At 42.2% G+C, this 21,260-nt stretch overlaps 1 protein-coding gene across 4 annotated transcripts in view; it reads left to right on the plus strand.

Moving 5' to 3' along the window:
- Positions 1 to 21,260, plus strand: part of SACS (sacsin molecular chaperone) — a 101,515-nt gene that overhangs the window by 54,240 nt on the left and 26,015 nt on the right. For 3 of the 4 annotated variants that reach the window (XM_074387928.1, XM_074387931.1, XM_074387929.1), the window contains exons 3-7: positions 1,101 to 1,251; positions 6,967 to 7,054; positions 8,823 to 8,908; positions 11,971 to 12,082; positions 18,997 to 19,143. In XM_074387928.1, coding sequence (XP_074244029.1) covers positions 1,101 to 1,251; positions 6,967 to 7,054; positions 8,823 to 8,908; positions 11,971 to 12,082; positions 18,997 to 19,143 — 584 coding nt within the window. Of the gene's footprint in view, positions 1 to 942; positions 1,019 to 1,100; positions 1,252 to 6,966; positions 7,055 to 8,822; positions 8,909 to 11,970; positions 12,083 to 18,996; positions 19,144 to 21,260 lie in introns of those variants that run through there. The other variant, XM_074387930.1, reaches the window with a different exon arrangement.

A 21,260-nucleotide genomic window follows, 5' to 3' on the forward strand; every position in this document is an offset into this window, starting at 1 on the left:
TCACACGCTTTCAAATTACAAGGCAACTTTCCTTTTCGTGGGGCACTTTAATCAACTCTAAGACCGATGTTCCTGCTTTCAAGGAGCTTGCGGTTGCGATGGGAAGACATTCAGGCTACCAACAATATAGTATTGTCAAAATAAATTACAAATATTTGTAACATGTCATAGGATATATTTGTGTGTGTTCTGATCTTTGCCGCTGGCTCGCCTTCCTCCAGCAACCTGAGGCACTGATCCTACTTCCATGCCTCAAAAACCAAACACAGAACGAAACCATGGAAGACACCTGTGACCACCGCTTTCTCGGAAGCCACGATAGATCTTACTGGAGATGCTTCCATGGAATGAAAGTCATTAGAGTTGAAGGAGACAGAGGCCCTAGAAATGTCTAGTTCTGCATTTCGATGCACTGTTGAGCTCTAAAAGGGACCATGCACCTGTCCTCTAGATGTACGCCCTGGAGATACCCTTGCTGGGTTTGCCTTCCGGCAGAGGCTCCTCGGCAGGCGGGGCGGGGCCAGGCGGGCGGGGCCTGGTGGGGGAGTGGGGCGGGGCGGCTCCTTCGCTAACTGTCCGGATTGGGCGAGGAGGCCACCCCCTGGCGGGCGGGGCCCGGTGGGCGAATGGGGTGGGGCGGCTCCTTCGCTAACTCTCCGGATTGGGCAAGACGGATACTGATTGGGCGGGGCCTGAATGGGCGCTCCCTGGAGGGCGGGAGAGGCGGGGTGGCTCCTCAGCTAACGGGGCCGGCGGGTGGGCGCGTGCCCGCGGGCAGCGCCTGCAGGGCCCCGAGTGGGCCGTGAGCGCGCCGCCCCCGCCCCCGCCCGCTCCTCCGCCGCCGCGGCTTCCTCTCGCGTTTCCCCCGAGCGCGGGCTGCTGCGTCCGGGGCTGCGCCATGCGGCTCCCGTCCTCTCGGCCCGCGCGGGGCCTGTGGGCGCGGCGGCGCCGGCCGTAAGCAGGCGCCTGCGTCCGGGGCGGGCGCGAGCCGCGGCTGGGGCGCCGCGATGGGGGAGAGGTAACGCGGGCCGGGGCCTGGCGGGCGCCGGGCGGGCGGGCGGTCTCCGCGGCCCGGCTGAGCGTGCCTTTGCTTTCCGCAGGTGGGTCCGGGTGACCGTGCTCTCCGGCTGCGTGGGCTGCAGGACCGTGGCGGCGCCGGCGTCCTGGACCGCGCGCGACGTGAAGGAGCGCATCTGCGCCGAGACCGGCTTCCCGGTGCCGGAGCAGCGGCTGTGGCACGGCGGCCGCGAGGTAGGCGGCGGCCGGGGGCGCGGGGCTGGGCTCCGGCGCGCGGGAGAACGGCGGGCGCGGCGCGCGGGCGACCTGGGCGTCGTGGCCGCCCGTGCCTGTCCCCAGCTGGGGCTTTTCATCCCTTGCTTGCCGTTTCCGCCTCCACCCCCCACCCCCAACCCTCCCACTTCGTCTGAATTTTCACTTTCTGAAACTCAAGGCAGTTTTTTGGTGGGCACTGGAGTCAGAAGTTTTTTTTTAGACCTCATCGTTGAAGTGACTTCATCATTACTCACTTTTTTCTATTTATGTAATGCGTTTCGGTGGAATGCTGTCAGTATCTTCACCTGTGCTGTCTTGGAAGTTCTTTCTCCATTTTTGGATACAGAAATTGGGCACTGAAAGAATCTTTAGAGATAATATGGAACCTATTATCTTAGGGAGTTATTAACACTTCTAAAGTGCAAATGACTTCAAGGTCAGAATTTTGGAAAACAAGAATATTTCATATTGTCATGTATTTTTTTTAAGTTTGGTAGAAACTGTATAGCTTTCTTGAAGGGGGAGTTTAATTGAAGACATCTTACAGTTAACTTTTAAAACAATTCTTTTATTCTAATGAACAACTACATATGATAACATCATTTCCAGCATTTAACAGAGTCACAAAGAGCTGAGCAAATAATTGAAGGAGTACTTGAGTGTATAGGATGACATTTCAAGTGTTGGGCTTCCTTACGACCTGATATAAATATTACTGATGAAGGAGTTCGTATCTGTGATTTTTCCTCCTTCAGTGTGATCTTGACCTCCTGTGTACCTGAGTCAGTTTTCTGGTCCCCTGCCCTCCTTGACACACTTTCATTATTTGTTTTCATGCTCCTTGGGCGATTGATCAGTCCTCCTGATCAGTTCCCCAAGGTGTTCATGGGCATGCAGACGTTGACTTAGTTGAAGGCTTTATTATTTATTTTTACTTTTTTAAAGAGTTCAGCTTTTTACTGAACATGCTGTAAAAGAGGTTGGGTCAAAAAGTCCAAAGCCATGTCGTCACCAGAGTCCTCAGATTCTTTGTGTCCATTTCCTTCTGCTCAGCTGGAGCAGCAGCAGCAGTGGAGGGACAGGACTGCCTGTGGATGAAGTACCAGCTGCTGGAGCAGGTCTTTCAGCCCCTACATTGCAGAGGAGGCTCCTGATGTTGACATTGGTTGGCCAGAGCCTCTGCAGGTCAGAAAGGTTTAGCATATCCCCCGACCGCTTTAATGTGGGCATTGATCTTAACTTGCATGACGGACACGTCATCCTAGTGTAGAATGAGGGCCCAGTGGAGTCTGCAAGTACAAGCACCGAGACAGAGGCATTGGAGTGCTGGGCTAGCGCAGCTGGGCCGGGTGCTAGTCACTGGATGAAGTGAGGGCCTCACCCCAGCATGGCCTTAGCTTCTTTGGAAGGAATGGACCCCTTGGTGGCAGTTGAGGAGAGGCTGATTGAGAACTTCAGACAGACTTGAGAAGGAGCAAAGGTTGTCATTCTTACTCCTTTCTTCATGCCTGTCCACGTCTCTTAACCTTCTCCTGGGTCTGTACCCACTTCCTTGGTTCCTCCTCTGGTGGTACTTGGTTATCTTGTTCCCTAGATGTGGTCAACTGAGCCTTTCCCCTCGAAAGTCTCGGCTGTGGCTCGCCTTGCCATTCGAAGTGTTTTTGCGGGTGTCTGTGCAAAGCATGGTTATGGGATGGTGAAAGCGGCAGGGTGTGTAGCGTTTGGGATTGGAGGCTGCGGGTAGACAGGGGTCTAAGTAGGATCCTTTTGTCTTGGTATGAGATCATGAGGTTCTGGACTGTAGCTGTGAAGGTGAAACCGAAGGAAAGGATCAACAAGAGACTTTGTAAAAGGCAAAATTGCCACAGTTTGGTCAGTTTAGTACCATATGGATGTGGAAGTGGAGGATGGGTGTAGAATAAGGTGGAAGGTCTTACCAACAATGTTGGCAAGTTTTGAGTCAGACCAGGAAAATAAGGGTTTAATCATTAGAGATAAGCACCTACAGAAGGAAGTGTGGTGACTAGTTTGCTTTTATATATAGTTCAGCTGTTGGTGAGGCGTAAAGAAGCAGCTAGGAAACGGCAGGAAATGGAGAGCTGGGCGCCTTACGTCCTACTTCCTGTCCTGCCTGTGTGTAGATAACAGACGCCAAATTAATTCATGTGTTGGGGCCTGATTTTTTATTTCTAATGTGAATGAGATGAAGCGAATTCTAACCAATCCTAAAGCCTCTGCTGGATAGTGATACTCAGTAGGCAGCTGCAAATCTGGAACTGCAACTCAAGGGAGAGAGGTCAGGCTGGAGATAGTAACTGATGCTGGGCAGGCACATGCTCCTTCTGTAATTTGGTAAAATTCGTTGAGATTATGCTTATCATTTATTGAGCCACTACGTTAGAGATACTGTTCTATGCATGAGGGATTTGTCTTGGAGTAGGTGTGCTGTGCCACTACTGTACAGTATAACATTAATTTTTTAAACTTTTTTTTCTCTCTTAGGGATTGGACTTTAATGTTTATAGTTTATTTTAGCCTAATTTGATTCTTGGTGCTTTTAGGGGTGAAGACTCTACATGAGTTCTTAGTTACAGAGAATCTTTGTGCACTGGCTTTCTCAGATGCTGGTTGTAGTAGTTTTGTACTTGGGATATGGGTAAATTCACTGTCTCCTATGGGGTTGGAATGGCAGGGATCTCTTAAAGCTTATCTTGTTTTCTTGTGGCATACACTTTATTTATTTAATTTTCTTCAGCATTTTTATTTACTTAGTTGGTGATTCAGGCTTCAGGCCTATAAGGGAGGTATCCCTGGGTAGGCACTGGTTGTGGCTAAGGCAGGTGGATAGATGCAATATCCAATGGGAGCAGAGGTCCCAGGCTAGAAGAAGGTGGCTGGGGGAGCCCTCATCTAGATGTACTGAGGTTTTATCAGGGTGAAGACTAGGAGCTACCTCAGCTCCCCTGCCAGGCCAGCAGGAAAGCTGTCTACCTCACGGCCTCACTCCTGTCCCAGTGTTCCAGTTATTCGGATCAGATAGGCACCTCTTTTCATCTGTAGGAATGTTGATGTTGCAAGTAGAGAGGAATTGTGACTCTGCCTCTCCTGCAGGCCTGAAACTGGGGTGTGTTTCCCCCTGTGAAGGTGCACTTACCATGGATTGTTCCAGGAAGGGTGTCTATAGGTGCATCCTCTGTCGCCCAGGGTGGAGTGCAAGGGGCATGATTGTAGCTCACTGCAGCCTCGAACTCCTGGGCTCATGCAGTCCTCCTGCCTCAGCCTCCTGAGTAGCTGGGAGTATTGGTATAAACCACTGTATCCAGCTAATTAATAAAACTTTTTTTAGGCAAGGTGTGGTGGCTCGTGCCTGTAATCCCAGCACTTTGGGAGACTGAGGCAGGCGAATCACGAGGTCAGGAGGTGGAGACCATTCTGGCTAACAGGGTGATACCCTGTCTTTACTAAAAATACAAAAATTAGCCGGATGTGGTGGCATGTGCTTGTAGTCTCAGCTGCTTGGAAGGCTGAGGCCGGAGAATCGCTTGAACCTGGGAGGTGGAGGTTGCAGTGAGCCAAGATTGCGAGACTCTGTCTCAAAAAAAAAAAAAACCAACTTTTTTTTTTTTTTTTTTTTTTTTTTAAATAGAGACAGCATCTGTGTCGTCCAGGCTGGGGCCTTCTTTTAATAATTATTTAACTAACAACAGAATGATCATTTATGATGATACCGTTCAACCAGATAACAAGAACAGTGTCAGTACTTACTCTGTACATCTTCTCCCCAGCCTGCATGCCTGTCTCTCTTCCCTTACCCCTTTGTGCTGATGATCCTTGTGCCTTTTTGGTAGTTTTAATAGTTCTATAAATGTGTGTATGGTCATGTTTATACGGATATGTGTTATGTTTGTGCATATATGTTTGTATGTGTAGCCTGAGTATATAACCTAAACAACATGCTATTTACGTTTAGTTGTTTTTAAACTTTATAAGAAACATTCTGTATGTAGCAACTTAGAGTGAGCTTATCTTACGCAGTCATATTGTTATTCATCTAAATTTGTGTGTAGTTTAGAATTCATTTTTAATTGGTCTATAATAGTCATTTATATGTCACAGAATTTGGGTTGTTTCTAAATTTTTGTTGTGAACAATGGTCCTGTCTTTTTTTCTGTTTGCCGAAGTACCTGTGCAACAAAGAGTCAACTCGATTTTATAGGCTTGCTTTAAGGTTTAGTGGGAATATGTGCCTGAAAGTGCTTTATAAGCTGGGACCTGTAACAGCCTACTCAGCTTTGTGTTTTAGAGATGGGGACTAGAATGAAGATGATGTACAGAAAGTAAGAAGACCAGATGGGGAGTTGTTATAAAAATCCAAGAGACGTTAAGAGTCTGTACATCTGGATATTGTGAAGAGCAAGTTAGATTTGAGAGAGACTGGAGGATGGACATGCCGGGATCCAGAGATTAACTGGACATGTGGTTTGGAGGGAGAGACACATTTTTTTCTATCCTTTCTCTGTCCTAGCTGAAATGTCTAGGTAGATGGTGACACTGTTAACTGAGATACAAAAGAGACAGGAGATAATGTATTGGAAGGAAAGTGAGTGAGTTCACCTTTTGACAGGTTGAGCTTTAGAACGTTGGAGGGCATCAGTGTGAGAATGTGGTGGACAGTCAAAAGTACTGAATTTTGAAATGGTAAGGGATGGCCTTCACACCCTGCCAGGGAAGGGTCAATTAGGAAGGTCGTCCTTCTAGTGAGCTTTTGAATCATGTTTTGCAGATTGTTGACCTGTGAGAGGTCACTCTGTAGGAACACTGAGGGAGGGACCCTGATGGGGAAAAGGTTGATCTGGCTTCAGATTATTTATGTTATTTTTCCAAAAAAAATCACGCTGTTATACTGCTCCTGTGGGTTACGGTAACACATGTTGCACCCTGCCTTTATGAGAAACAGAAGAATTACCAAAAAGAAAGCAAACCTCAAGGCATTTTTCAGGAAAGTTACAGACCAAAGCAGCTCAGGCCGGGAAGCCTCATTCTTCCCTTTATTCTGCATCACTCTTTTTGTTTTTGTTTTTTCCCAAAATATGTCTAGGAATACTTAACAGTGTTTTCCAAAATATGTCTAGGAATACTTTCCCATAGGGTGTTCTTTCATAATAAAGAAAAAAAACTTCTGCTAAAATTTGGGAAATACTATTTAGTATTAATTGTTTCTAAGAGAGTTACCATATGTATGAATATGTTAAGTTTCCTGAAAACCAAATTATTCCAACTAATTTAAAAACAGAATTCTTTTTGGTCCTCTAATATGTGTTAAGATCTCATGAAGCCTTGTTATTAGCAGTACACTTTGGAAATGTTGATCAGAAGAATGATTTTGTTTATGTTAATGATCCTGGTTTATCATTTAAAAATTTAAATTGTGTTAATGGAGAAATATATTTATTTGTATCTATTTGTAATCACTTAGGAAAAATCTTTTAATCCCTTACATTTTTAAATAAAGTTTTTTACTAAGTCTTTTTACTAAATCTCTGTTCTCTGGAATATTCACTTCTCCAGAGAACTTACTTTCTGATAAGAAGATATAACAAGCATTACTTAAGTGGAAAAGTTTGATAGAATGTTTTGAATTTATAGTATTAGAGACTGTATTGTTTTTCTTAAATCTTCTTTTCTTTTTTTCAGTTATCTGACTGGATCAAGATTGGAGATCTGACTTCTAAAAATTGTCATCTTTTTGTAAACCTTCAATCAAAAGGCTTAAAAGGGGGAGGTAAAATACTGACTTCACCAGAAGTATATGCCATGCTGTGCTGCATAAAGATTGAGTTTGTTAGTTTTTTGAGACTGAGTCTTGCTCTATCACCCTGGCTTGAGTGCAGTGCGCAGTCACGGCTCACTGCAACCTCTGCCTCCTGGGTTCAGGTGATTCTTGTGCCTCAGCCTTTGTTCAAGTAATTCTCGTGCCTCAGTCTCCCGAGTAGCTGGAGTTACAGGTGCCTGCCACCATGCCCAGCTGCTTTTTGTATTTTTAGTAGAGATAGAGTTTCACCATGTTGGCCAGGCTGGTCTCAAATTCCTGACCTCAAATGATCCACCTGATTCGGACTCCTGATGTGCTGGGATTACAGGCATGAACCACCACTCCTGGCCAAGATTGAGTTTTAACAAAGAAGCAGGGAGTAGAATGGTGGTTGCCAGAGGGTAGGGGGAGGGAGAAATGGGGAGGCATGTGTCAAGGGTACAAAGTTTGCTGTACGAATAAGATCTGGAGATCTACTATACAATACAGGGCCTGTGAGTAACAGTACTGTATTGTGTAGTTTAAAACTTGCTAAGAGGGTAGCTCTGATGTTAAGTGCTCTTACCATAAAAGTTTAAGAAAGCCCAACAGAGGAGATGGGAGGAAACTTTTGGAGATGATGGAAAAGTTTATGGTGCTGACAATGATAGTTTGATGGTTTCATGGTACATACTTATCTCCAAATGCATCAAGTTACAAAAGAAGTATCTACAGCACTTTTAGGTCAGTTGTACTCAATAAAGCTGTTTTAAAAAAGATTGTTTTAAAAATGAAAGGATACACCATTGGGATGCAGTGAGGGGATGTCAGGGCAAGAGGAAGAGAAGCACGGATGGAGCTAGTTGAGTTATAAGAATGAGTGGGATAGAAGTCTGTGGAAGCAGAGTCTTGTTTGACCTTGGCCTGAGTGCATGGTTGTACCGAAATGATGCAAATAAATTTATAGTGACAATTTTGCTTTTTAAAGCAGAGATTTCTTTTTACTGATAAACAGATTTTGAAATGCTGTGTGTCTGAGGCATTACTTCCCTTTTTCTCATTCTTCCTACAGCCTCCTGTCACCTCTCTGAAGGTGGCCCGGTCGGTTGGTGTAAGAATGTCTAGTTTAGGCAAGGCTTGATGGTACTTGAAGTGGAGAGCCATTGAGACAGTGACTGCTGAATTTTACAACAATCAGAACTCTGGCTGAATTTGAGAATATTAAGAATATGATAATAGACACCACTATGTCTGGCTTATTATTTGTGGCAAAGAGCCACAAACTAAAACCATTTATTTTATTTGCTTTGGAAAATAGCAACACTCAGAAGAATCAGTGCTCTGGTTGAATTTGAGAATATTAAGAATGCGATAATAGGGACCACTATCTCTGGCTTATTATTTGTGGCAAAGAGCCACAAAATAACACCATTAATTTTGTTTGCTTTGGAAAATAGTAACACTCCTCCCCACTGCACCATGCTCTTTGTTTTTGGATTAATAGTAGTTATTATATTTTTGAACATTTTTTGAATGCTTATTTATAGTCCAGTTTAAAAATCTTAAGATTTGATAAAATTGAATTTGCTTTGCTTTCTGCCGAATTGCTTAGTCAGGTAGATTTCTGTACCAGAGTGCTGCAGTGAGATACATGCAGCTGTATCTTGTATAGTTATACTATATCTCGATTCAATTCACGGATCGGTGGCAGGTCATGGGATTTTTTTCTAACTCATTTAAAATGTGTTCGGTATTTTAGGTCGATTTGGTCAGACAACTCCACCACTTGTTGATTTTCTCAAGGACATTTTGAGAAGATACCCAGAAGGAGGACAGATTCTTAAGGTGGGGCACCTGTTGTATTTCTGTGTGATTTACTTTGATAAAAATGAGATGAAGTAAATTTATTTAAAAGTCCTGTTAGTGTTTAAATTTTTAAAGTGTTGTCTAGATTTGAATGGCTGTATTATACCTCTGTGGCTACAGTATCTATCAGTGCATAGTTCCGTTTGAGAATGGAGTTGGAATAAATATGTGAGGTTTCTGAGGCAGAGAAACACATTACGCTACTGGGTGCTGTAATCAACAGTGTCACTCCGGGAATGTTCTGTGTAGAACATTGTGCAGGCTGTTACACGTCAACCAACCAGCCAGCCAACCAGCCAAATACATTCTACAGTTAGAGGGGCTTGATGAATGCATGCCCATTGGACTCCTGATTTTAGAGGTTTGCTTTTTTGGGAGGGCTTATTTAATAGGATCATTATTTTATTATTTCCTTTTGTAATATGGTTTTTAGTTTGATTATACTCTTTACAAAACAGGCCAGTCTTGGTGGCTTACACCTGTAATCCCAGCACTTTGGGAGGCCAAGACGGGCAGATCACCTGAGGTCGGGAGTTCGAGACTAGCCTGGCCAACATGGCGAAACTCTGTCTTTACTAAAAGTATAAAAATTAGCAGGGTGTGGTGGTGGGCATCCATAATCCTAGCTACTCAGGAGGCTGAGGCAGGAGAATCGCTTGAACCCAGGAGGCAGAGGTTGCAGTGAGCTAAGATTGCACTGCTGCACTCCAGCCTGAGCGACAAGAGTGAGAATCCGTCTCAGAAAAACAAACAAACAAAAAACAAAAGAAAAACCAGTAACCATAGAAGAAAGCAATAATAGAAGATACTGCAAAAATTAGATTTTGTGTTTAATAAGAAACCCCCTTAATTGTCAAAGTGGATTAGTTAATGCGTTTTCCTTCTCATTAGCTTGTTGAGTGTTTATTACCTTCAGTATCTTGGCCCTGATTATGTTTTCTAGTTTAGATTGTAAACTGTTAGGGAATCAGGACTGGGTCTCTTTAGAGAGTCATGCTCAGGTAGGCACTCACTGAGGACTGTTGTGTCTTTAGTGATTGTGGTAAGATTGGGCTGTTGAAGCGGTTGCAGTCCATCTTTCAGCATAGGCACCAGTGGTTCACAGAAAGCACATTTGAAAACTGTTTTTGTATTGACTTATTAGGAAAGTGAGGATGGAAAGAATATTGCCTGAGGTGGTTTTGGGGTAGAAAGAAGTGAATAGAATAGATTTAAAATGAAGGTGTAGTGGTAAAAGGAGTAGGGTGTCCTCTGTTCATAAGTGATGGGTGGGATCCTTGCTGAGAAATGAGGAAGGTCTATGGCAAACAGCTGAGGGCTACAACTTCCACTTTGCGTGTTGTAGATACATTTATATTGTAGCCAGCTCAATGTCATCTTTGTTCCTTGGATGTTTTAGTAAATTTGACTGTTTTAGATTTAATAGGAGTCTTAGAAATCACCAAGACCTACACCATTACCTTCTACGTTGTTTGTGTTTGCGAAAACAGGTCCCAAAGATCTTAGTGACTTGCCCAAGAGCAAATACAAAATGTATTGTTGCTGCTTCTCAGAGTTAGTGTTCAATCTCTGAGGATTACAGTTCAGGGGAAGAGATTCCCATCCTGTTTTTGTTCCACTTGAGAATGATTGGAACCTGGGACTTGGGATTTCGTCTTTAGTTTTCTGCCTCTCTACTCCCTAAACCACACATAAATCACAAATAGATACCTGAATGAAAACAAGGTCGAACATCTAAAGTACTATCATTTTGTAAGTTAACACTGTGTTTTACTATCTATTTGATTCTTGTTTCCATCCTTCATATTATAATATTCAAATGTAAATAAGATTGTTAACTTTTAGGGATTCTCTGGGATTGAATGAGGTCTAAACAATTAAAAACCTCATGAGAAATAGTTATGTAATAAGGAGGAATCAGTAGCTGCTAATGAGGCTGCAGGAGGCATGGCCTAGCGGTTCATGTTTCGGGTGGAATAGCTAATGGGTACCACACTAGCCCTTCGGGAGGTACTGGGTGAACTGAACACAATCTCAACACTGGCTTTTCACTTCTGCTCCTTCAGTCTTCTTGTGGTTGTTTCATTTCATGTGGACATTGTCTCACACTCTCTCCTCTGATGTAGGCATCACTGTTAACATTGCTGTAGTATCAGTTAAAGCTGTCTTCAGTTATTGCCCATCTCTATCTCCAATTTAGTGATCCCAAGGTTCTGGGGAAGTAAAAAAGCTCTTTTGATGATCATGGGGTTGGATCTTGGAGCTGAATCTTGTTTCAGATTCTGGAGCTCCCTTCAAACTGGTCAGAGCCGAGCGTGATGTTGGTAGGTGTGCAGAAGTGATTGGGGTTGTTAGGATTGGAAATTTTGCTGAGGCAAATCTTGCAGTTTGCCCTTTCCTTTCTATATTACAGGGACCTGGTCACCCTTCTACTCACCCACCATTCACCAAACAAATGGTAGTGCTTTCTTCTTCATGAAAGTAATGAGTCAGTCCTGACCATCAGGAAGCTTTCAGCTTAGTGCAGGACAAAAACATGTTCATATCTCAGGCTCTCTAGAAAGCAAGGGTACATGCAGATTGCCGTTACTTGGTTTTATTGTTTCCCTAAGAAAAGGTAAGTTTGGTAAGCAAATGATAAAAAAAAAAAAAAGGTCTATTTTTGGCAACCACTCAGGCTTGAGTTACCTGCCACACAGGACAGTATGTACAGCTTTTGGAAGTAGAGTAATTTCCTTTGAACAAAAGCTTTGGATAGATTGTAAAAATGAGACGGTTATAAATAGGGCCCAGGATTAATTTGCTAAGTGATAGCAAATTAAGACAATCTCTAAGTGCAAATAATTGGAGAAGGACTTTTCAATCATAATGTCCCATGTATGTAACAATTACTTTCAGTAGTAACCTCACCAGATCTTAAAGATAATGTTGTAAATAGTGGGTTTCCTTTATTTAAGTATATTGACTTTTTAATAAATAAAAAGATGGGCAGTAGATTACTATGTTATTAATTACTATTTTTTGGTATATTTTATGGTTAGGAATTAATTCAGAATGCAGAAGATGCTGGGGCCACAGAAGTTAAATTTTTATATGATGAAACTCAATATGGAACAGAGACTCTTTGGTCAAAAGATATGGCACCATATCAGGGTAAGAATCAGTAATTAGGAACAAGTTTTATTGTATGCACTAACAGGCAGTTTTTAATGATTTCGAATACTTTGTTTGACGAACAGTTTAATGATCATTTGTACTTTTTGGCATGTTTATTTCCAATTCTTCAGATGTTTTTTTTTCTGCTTCTGGTGGGAAGGTATCTCTGCCAGTTGGTATTTTTAGAGAACAAAGAATAAAATCTGAAAACTCAAAACAAAATGACAAGCAGTGTAATGACCAAAGCCTCTTATTCTATTCAAACTACTTGTATTTTATATTATCAGTAGGATAAAGGGACACCATTTGTGTATACTAACACTTTCCTGCACTTGGGAAGATGTTATGAGAGGCCATGCTTTTGTGTATTTTCGTTTTAGCAGTACCCTTGACACTGTTTTGAAGTTGGTGGGAAGAAAGATCGAAGGAGAGGAGAGAACAAGGAAAATGACAGGAAAGATGATAAAGCCATAAACTAATAAATTACTGATTGAATAAAAGAATCATAACCAATAGACTCCTAATCTCTCACTTCTACTCTGGGGAACTTTATGTCAAAAAGAATGTTCATAAATTTTAATGTACTTCTGGTTGGTTATGATTGCACCCACCTGTAATCCTAGCACTTTGGGAGGCTGAGGCAGGCGGATCACCTGAGGTCAGGAGTTCGAAACCAGCCTGGCCAACATGGCAAAAACCCATCTCTACTAAAAATACAAAGATTAGTCACATGTAGTGGTGGGCGCCTGTAATCCCAGCTAGTTGGGAGGCTGAGGCTGGAGAATTGCTTGAACCTGGGAGGTGGAGGTTGCGGTCAGCCGAAATTGTGCCACTTCACTCCAGCTGAGGCAAAAGAGTGAAACTCCATCTCAAAAAAATAAAAAGTAAAAAAAATTTAGTGTACCTCTGAAGTCATTGTGAATGACTGTGTGACAGAAAGTTACTGAGAAAAAGTGGGATCAGTTCAGACTTTCTGAGACAGCTTTTTACAGAGATGTAAGTCATGTATTTTTAAAGAGATGTTTTATGATTTAGGAGTTAACATTGTTAATTAAAAATATAGCATATGTTATGTCTCATATAGTCATTCTTAGCTCACATTCATCATTTGAAAGTTGTACTTTCTATATTCTATGAAAAAAAGGTGCGTGGGACATAACATCAAGAGGTGTGTGTTCTGGTCCTGACTGCTGCTACCTTAGTGATGGAGGTCATCACAGAGGTCAGATCATTTTTATAATAAGAGGATTAACTTGCAAGGTATCTTGTCTCTAAGAGCCTATGACTTAATGTAACATTGGATTCACGGGACTTCAGGTTAAGTCCTGATCCTACATAGTACTACCCTGTTGTATAGCCCCAAAGGCACTGGTGCACTCAGTGGCAATTCTGACCCCCATACTGACTTACTGCTTGCCTGTAAGTTGTATAAGAAAATTTTTCTCCCAGGTATTTTGAGGATTATATGAGATCATATATGTGATAATGTTTTATGCCTGGTGTCCTACTGATGATGGTATGTGCTGTAGTAAAAGTAACAGTGTAAGGAGATCCTACGATTTTTTTGCTTCTAGCCTTGACTTCACCTTGTTTTAAAAAACATTTGAAACTAGGTAATTTTGCTGAGTTATGCTGAAGTATATTTAGAGATAGGCTTTTCAAAAGTGGCCAATTTAAAATAGATAGGTCTGGACATGGTGGCTCACGCCTGTAATCCCAGCACTTTGGGAGGCTGAGGTGGGCAGATCACCTGAGGTCAGGCATGTGAGACCAGCCTGGCCAATATGATGAAACCCCATCTCTACTAAAAATACAAAAATTAGACAGATGTGGTGACGGGCACCTGTAATCCCAGCTACGTGGGAGGCTGAGATGGGAGAATTGCTTGAGCCTGGGAGGCAAAGGTTGCAGTGAGCCAAGATTGCACCGTTACACTCCAGCCTGGGCAACAAGAATGAAACTCTGTCTCAAAAATAAATACGTAAATAAATAAAAAATAAAATAAATGTGGGCCAGGCACAGTGGCTTATGCCTGTAATCCCAGCACTTTGGGAGGCCGAGGCAGGTGGATCACCTGATGTCAGGAGTTCGAAACCAGCCTGGCCAATGTGTTGAAATCCTGTCTCTACTGAAAATACAAAAATTAGATGGGCGTGGTGATGATGCACACTTGTAATCCCAGCTACTCGGGAAGCCAAGGCAGGAGAATTACTTGAACCTGGGAGGCGGATGTTGCAGTGACCTGAGATCTCACCCCTGCACTCCAGCCTGGGTAACAGAGTGAGACTCTGTCTTAAAAAAAAAAATGTGGATATATTATATAAAAGGTGGCAGCGATCTTTGATCTCTCTATTTAACAGACATTTAATGGAGAGCCCACCAGGCTCTTATGTATTTGAGAATGTCCTTCTTTTGCACTCAGATGTGAGCAGTCATCTTGTATCAGGGCTTTTTTCCTTTACTGGCACTTCGTTTTACAGCCAAAAACTCTTAAGGCCAACTTTTTTTGTTCGTGTTTATATAATGAGATAATAAAAGGCTCAGATTGTCAAATCACGTGCACAAGGATGAGAGCTCTCACTCAGTATGACACACTTTACTAAGGATTTCAAGGACATGGCTGATTACAAGACACAGGTGAAGGAAGCATGGAGAGTCTCTTTGTGCCACACTAGGGCACACCTTGGCCTGGATCTCACGGAGCTGGTTTCTGAGTGATGCACACAGACCACCCCTGACACAACGGGAGCTATTTCAGTCATAAAACATGTACATTAGTTTCTCTGATAATCAGTATAACTTACAACATTTTCGAGGGGATTATGCCTCATAAATGTTGAATTCCAAGCTTATTTCCAATAAGCAACCTTCGTAAAGTATCCAGTAGCTAAGGACTCTCTTCCTAGTAAACACTGTGTGTGTGCTTGCCTAGAGGTCTGTCATCAGCATGTTTACAATGAGATTTGGCTGGGTCATCTCTTTCTTTCTTGGGTATTCCCTGGAGAAAGGGGGAAGTAGACTGCAGGCCTGGTGCCAGCCCTTTCCTTCCCAGACAGCCTTTTTATTTTTCTCTCAGGATATTTATTCCTTCCCACCCCGCCCAGACAGACGGAGGTTTGCTCTTGTTGCCCAGGCTGGAGTGCAGTGGTGTGATCTCGGCTCTCTGCAACCTCCACCTCGCGGTTCAAGCGATTTTCCTGCCTAAGCCTCCGGAGTAGCTGGGATTACACATGCCCACCACCATGCCCAGCTAACTTTTTGTTTTTAGGAGTGACGGGGTTTCACCATGTTGGACAGTCTGGTCCCAAACTCCTGACCTCAGGTGTTCCACCCTCCTCGGCCTCCTAAAGTGCTGGGATTACACTCATGAGCCTCCACGCCCGGCCAGAATGTTTGTTCCTTTCTTATCTCACTTTTAGAACCAAGAACATATCGTTTTGGTCAGAGTAGATACAGGCTATTTTAAAATTGATCTTGATAATAGAAGCAGAGAGTGAACCTGTGAGACTGAGTTGATTAGAGCAAAGGCAAAATACTGCATCTCTCCTAATTCCAGGATGAATATGATCTGAATTATACCTTGATTAAAAACATTAAATGATAACTAGCTTCTTCCTGACTTCTCTAAGTTCTCTACTGAGGAGGGCTGTCTGTGTGCACTGTATGGTTCTGCCACTGAGCACCCAGGGTGTAAGGAAAGCTCCAGGTCCCAGAGCACAGGACAGCTGCACTTATATATGTATCCTCTTCTCAGGAGTTGCACTGAGGTTGTAGGATGAGATATAGCAGTTCTGACAGTCAAAAAACCTTGGAGAGGGAGCTCATTCCTGTAATCCCAGCACTTTGGGAGGCCGAGGTGGGTGGATCATCTGAGGTGAGGAGTTCGAGATCAGCCTAACCAACATGGTGAAACCCCATCTCTACTAAAAATACAAAAATTAGGCAGGCGTGTTGGTGTGCGACTGTAGTCCCAGCTACTTGGGAGGCAGAGACGGGAGAATTGTTTGAACCCAGGAGGTGGAGGTTGCAGTGAGCTGAGATCATGTCATTGCATTCCAGCCTAGGCGACAGAGTGAGACTCTGTCCACAAAAAAGAAAAAAAAAAAGCCTTGAAGATTGGGGATCTGAGGGGGATTTTTTTTTTTTTTTTTGATGCAAAACACTTAGTTATTTGCATTTGTTAAGATAAGGGCCTAGGATTTTGGAATTTAACAAATGCTTTCTATAAGCAGGCAGTAAGGGGTCAGCTCTCCAGTATTCCAGTTGACAGTGGGAAGGAAGGTAGGTGTTCCTTCAGGCAGGCAGACTGTGTTGCTGGTAATGTCATGTGGGTGTGTCCCCTGCTGAATTTTTAAAATTTGCCTCCACAGACCCTGTAGTTATTCAGATTCTTTTGAGATTCTGGCAAGAGGTTCATTTTCGAGCCTGGTGTTCAGTGTTGGGACTTTTTGTGGTCCTTTTTTTTTTTTTTTTTGTCTTTGTAGATACTTTTAATGGACATTTGGAACCAGACACTGCTTGCTAGATGCCATTTTAAGTTAGCTGTTGGGTAGGAACAAAATATTTACTTTATTACTATTCCTGTAATATTTATATAAAATTATATGTTACATCACATGTAGACTGACAGTATCATTTACTCATAATGATTATAACAACAGTAATGGTAGCAGATTTTTTTTTTTTTTTTTTTTTGAGACGGAGTTTCGCTCTTGTTACCCAGGCTGGAGTGCAATGGCGCGATCTCGGCTCACCGCAACCTCCGCCTCCTGGGTTCAGGCAATTCTCCTGCCTCAGCCTCCTGAGTAGCTCGGATTACAGGCATGCGCCACCATGCCCAGCTACTTTTTTGTATTTTTAGTAGAGATGGGGTTTCACCATATTGACCAGGATGTTTTTAGGGTCTGCTCTGCTGGGCTCTGGGCTGAGCCCCGTATTTGTGCTGTCTCATTGGGTCATCAGCACTCTTGCAGTGGACAGCCATTCTTGTCCTTGTGCAGGTGAGGAAGCAGCCTTGATGGCTTTAGTTTCTGGAAGTGCTGTAGCTGTGACTAGAGAGCTGGGCCTGACATCCTGACACCAGAGTCCCTACTCTACTTTGTGACTGTCCTTTCCAGAAAGCCTTTGCAGCCTTGACTGTTTGCATATTTCAGCTTTGTCTATTTTAAAAATAGTAATCATGCCATTTTTGTAAAACAAACTAGGTCTCATCCCCATGTCTGTCCTTGAATTGATGGGAGCATGAGGAGAGGCTTCTGGGGTGCTGGGAGTGCCCTATATACCTCATGTGAGTGGAGATGACACAGGTTCATCTGCTTTGTAGGAATTCCTCAGGCTGCATCCTCAAGATCGTCATACTTTATTGTATATGTATTATACTTCAGTACCTTTTTGAATGAAAAATAGTAATCATCTTTAAAGTATGATGAGCGAATATAGCTGGATATATTAAAAGAATGTTAGAGATTCTGAAGATCGGCCTCACAAAATGGAATTTCAAACATATTTTGTGCAGAAATATTTTATAAATACTACTTTCTGAAGGAATTACTTTGGAGATGGGTGATATTTTATGTAGATAGGTGATATAATTGTGGTATTATTTAAACATTTGTCATGTTAATGGTTTTAAAAATCATACAAGAAATGCCTTGTATAGAAAAATCTAGAGGCTGATGAAAAAACAAAACTGCAAACACTTATAAGGTGATTATTAATCTTACTAAAGGATTATTTTTCATATTATGAAATAATAAGATTTGTTTATTTATTTTATTTTTTTGTTTTTTTGAGGCAGAGAACCTCTGCCTCCCAGGTTCAAGTGATTCTCCTGCCTCAGCCTTTAGAGTAGCTGGGATTACAGGCATGCGCCACCTTGCCTGGCTAATTTTGTATTTTTAGTAGAGACAGGGTTTCTCCATGTTCGTCAGGCTGGTCTTGAACTTCTGACCTCAGGTGATCTGCCCGCCTCAGCATCCCAAAGTGCTGGATTACAGGCATGAGCCACTGCGCCTTTCTGATTTCTTTCTTTTTTAAAATAGGTTATATTGTGTATATTTAAGGCATACAACATGTTATTTGATATATGTGTGTGTGTATGGTAAAATGGTTCTGTATATATTGAAACAAATTAACATATCATCTCACATAGTTTCTTTAGATAGCAAGTCTCCATAATATATTCCTTTTTCTTTCTTTTTTTTTTTTTTTAAACTGAGACAGAATCTTGCTCTCATCTAGGCTGGAGTACAGTGTTGCTACCTCGGTTCACTGAAGCCTCTGGCTCCCGGCTTAAAGCAGTTGTCCTGCGAGTAGCTGAGATTACAGGTGCATGCTATGGTGCCTGGCTAATTTTTTATATTTTTTAGTAGAGATGGGGTTTCACCGTGTTGGCTAGGCTGGTCTCGAACTCCTGACATCAGGTGATCTACATGCCTCAGCCTACCAGAGTGCTGGGATGCTGGGATTACAGGCGTGAGCCATCGCACCCTGCCCATATTTTAATATATTTTATGAAATATATGAAATATTTTATACTTATTTGTTAAATATGTTCCATTTACCAAAAAAAAAGATTTAAATATACTATTTAGAACAAATTTCACATAGAGTAGTAACTGACTGATTTTCTTGTTTGCCTTATGTTTTTGGGTAGCTGAGGAACTTTTAATTTTTCTTTTTTGGATTTTTGGCCAACAATGCTATATTTCTTCTGCTGCTAATTTTTGCCTCAGTGTGTCTCTTAAATTTTACTATAAAAACACTTAGAATTATAGTGTGGAATTCAGTGACTCGATTCACTCCTCTCTATATTCCCTTCAAATAAGAGATTTTGTATAGAGGAACTTTTGAGATAGAACGGAACACCCTGGTGTCTTTCTGAATACCTGCCGGTGCATTTTCACACCTAGGGCCAGCTCTGTATGTATACAACAACGCGATTTTCACCCCAGAGGACTGGCATGGCATTCAAGAAATAGCAAGAAGCAGGAAAAAGGATGACCCTCTGAAGGTTGGAAGATTTGGAATTGGGTTTAATTCTGTCTATCATATCACAGGTAGAGTATTAGGCTTTTCAGTCTTGGTATTAGAAAATATTTTATCCTCCATTCTGTAATATATTTGGTTAATTTCAGACGTGATACTCTTTAAATGACAAATCCTTCTGTCAGTAGCAGGAGGTATGTCAATTAAATATCAGTGCATGTTGAATTTTCTGAAATTACCATGGTAACTGTACCAAAGTTTTACTTCATCATGTGATGCCAAAAGTTAACATTTTCATGATCTAGTGGAATCAGTGTAATATATTAAGTCATTTGATGTGAAATTTGAAATGTAGCTTTTGAACACGAAGTTTTTACTCTGAAAAATTTCAAAACTGCAACTCTTTAAGAGTCAAACAAACTGAGTATCACAGATCTTCATGTACATGTTTCTAAATATCAGAAGGTTAAAGAGGAAGGCATAATATCTAATGGTATTGAATAACAAAGTTAAAATCTTTGAGGTGGTTCTGGTATCTCTTATTTTCCTCTCATTCTACTCTTCTTAGACTTAAAAGCATTCTAAAGATTACTTTGAAGTCGTATTTTTAATGTGACTTCATAGAAAGAATATGAGGTTTCTGGTTCCTAGTTATAATAGGAAATACTTAGGTATCTGTAAAAGTATATGGCTGTTGTAGAATGAAAGTTCTTAGTACTTACTATAGTTTTGCAATACGAATTTTTGTAATGGAATTGGTCCTTTTGTTTAGTTTCAAACTGTGTCTTGCAGGAGAAGGAAGATTGCACAGGCAGGGCTATCACTGTAGCCAAGATGACCATATACTTTATTATTCATACTGGGACACGTGTGAGAGTGAAAGAGGGTGGTGCTGTTTTCTGACAACTGGCCTGAATTGGGACTGCCTTGGGCAAGCGGGAAGTAGGGTCATTCCAACTGTAGCCAAATTTTAGTAAGCCTGTTGCATTTATATTCATATGCATATATTATATAAAATAATATTGACTGATTTATAAATAATATAATAAAATTAAATTCTGTATTAAAATATGACTATTATTTATGAATATCAATACTCAGTGTGTCCACCTCTTTGCAGGTTATCCCTCAGGTCTGTGCCATGTAGTGGTTTGTAAATGTTGTGGGGCGACACAGATGTGAGTAGCAAAAGTTGGAGGCTTAAGCAGGAATGACCTGTGGTGTTAGAGCCCAACCGATTGCCCAGCACCTGTGTGGTTTTGATTGCTAGTTTAGAATAAGCACAGTTGTATGGAACATTAATGGAGGACTGTTCTCTAAACTGAGGATTTGAGAAGGTTATAGGTCATGCTTATATCTTGTCAGGAAGCCTCCTGGCCTGATTTCATTCATGAGGGTACGACCCTGCACCTTGGGAGCAGGAGTGAGTGTTCCCTAGACCCCAGTGTTGATGGATTTAGCCACGTGGTTGGTGGACATGACATTTGCTGACTTAAGATACTCAGGAGCTTAGGAGTTGGTATTGGTGACAGCTGAAGCTGTGCTTGAAGACCGTAGGTATTAAAGATTGACTTCACTGGAGTTGAATCTTGCAGGAAGCTGAAGTGCTAAGTCAGCATGTGAAACAAACATATGTCACATCACCCTTGGGAGATCGTCACCAAAGCACACTGGGGAGGAATTTCTCTCATCACCGTGGGTCTCACACATCTGGTTTTTCTGCCAGTTTTGGAATACTACTCTGTCTTTGGTTGAGGAACAGGTGAAGCAGTTGGTATCAATTTAGAGGCGGTGTTATACAAACGATGGGTATCTTTCAATATTGTAATTAGGCTCCATGTGGTAAGATGCTCCCAGCACAAGAATTGAGGCAGAGGCAGAGAGGTTAAGACCACTTGAGGGAATGCATCTCATGAGCTTCAGGGCAGGCGCTCACTGAGCAACACAGTGGGCAGAGTCGCCTGCGTTGTACTCCTCACTCTTTCTTTTCAGAGTCTATGCTGAATTTGTAAAGCTGAGCATAGGATGTAGCCCTGTTTTGTTGAATTGGGCTCACGTGGTGGGGGCCAATTCAAATACTCTGCTCATCTTTCGTGTAATGATTTTTGAAGATGTATCCTAGGTTTTCACAATTGTTTTACAAAGTGTCTATGCCTGGCATTTGTTACTGGATTGAATCAAAAGAGAA

This window comes from Saimiri boliviensis, chromosome 16 (genome assembly GCF_048565385.1).
Source record: "Saimiri boliviensis isolate mSaiBol1 chromosome 16, mSaiBol1.pri, whole genome shotgun sequence".
NCBI lineage: Eukaryota > Metazoa > Chordata > Mammalia > Primates > Cebidae > Saimiri > Saimiri boliviensis.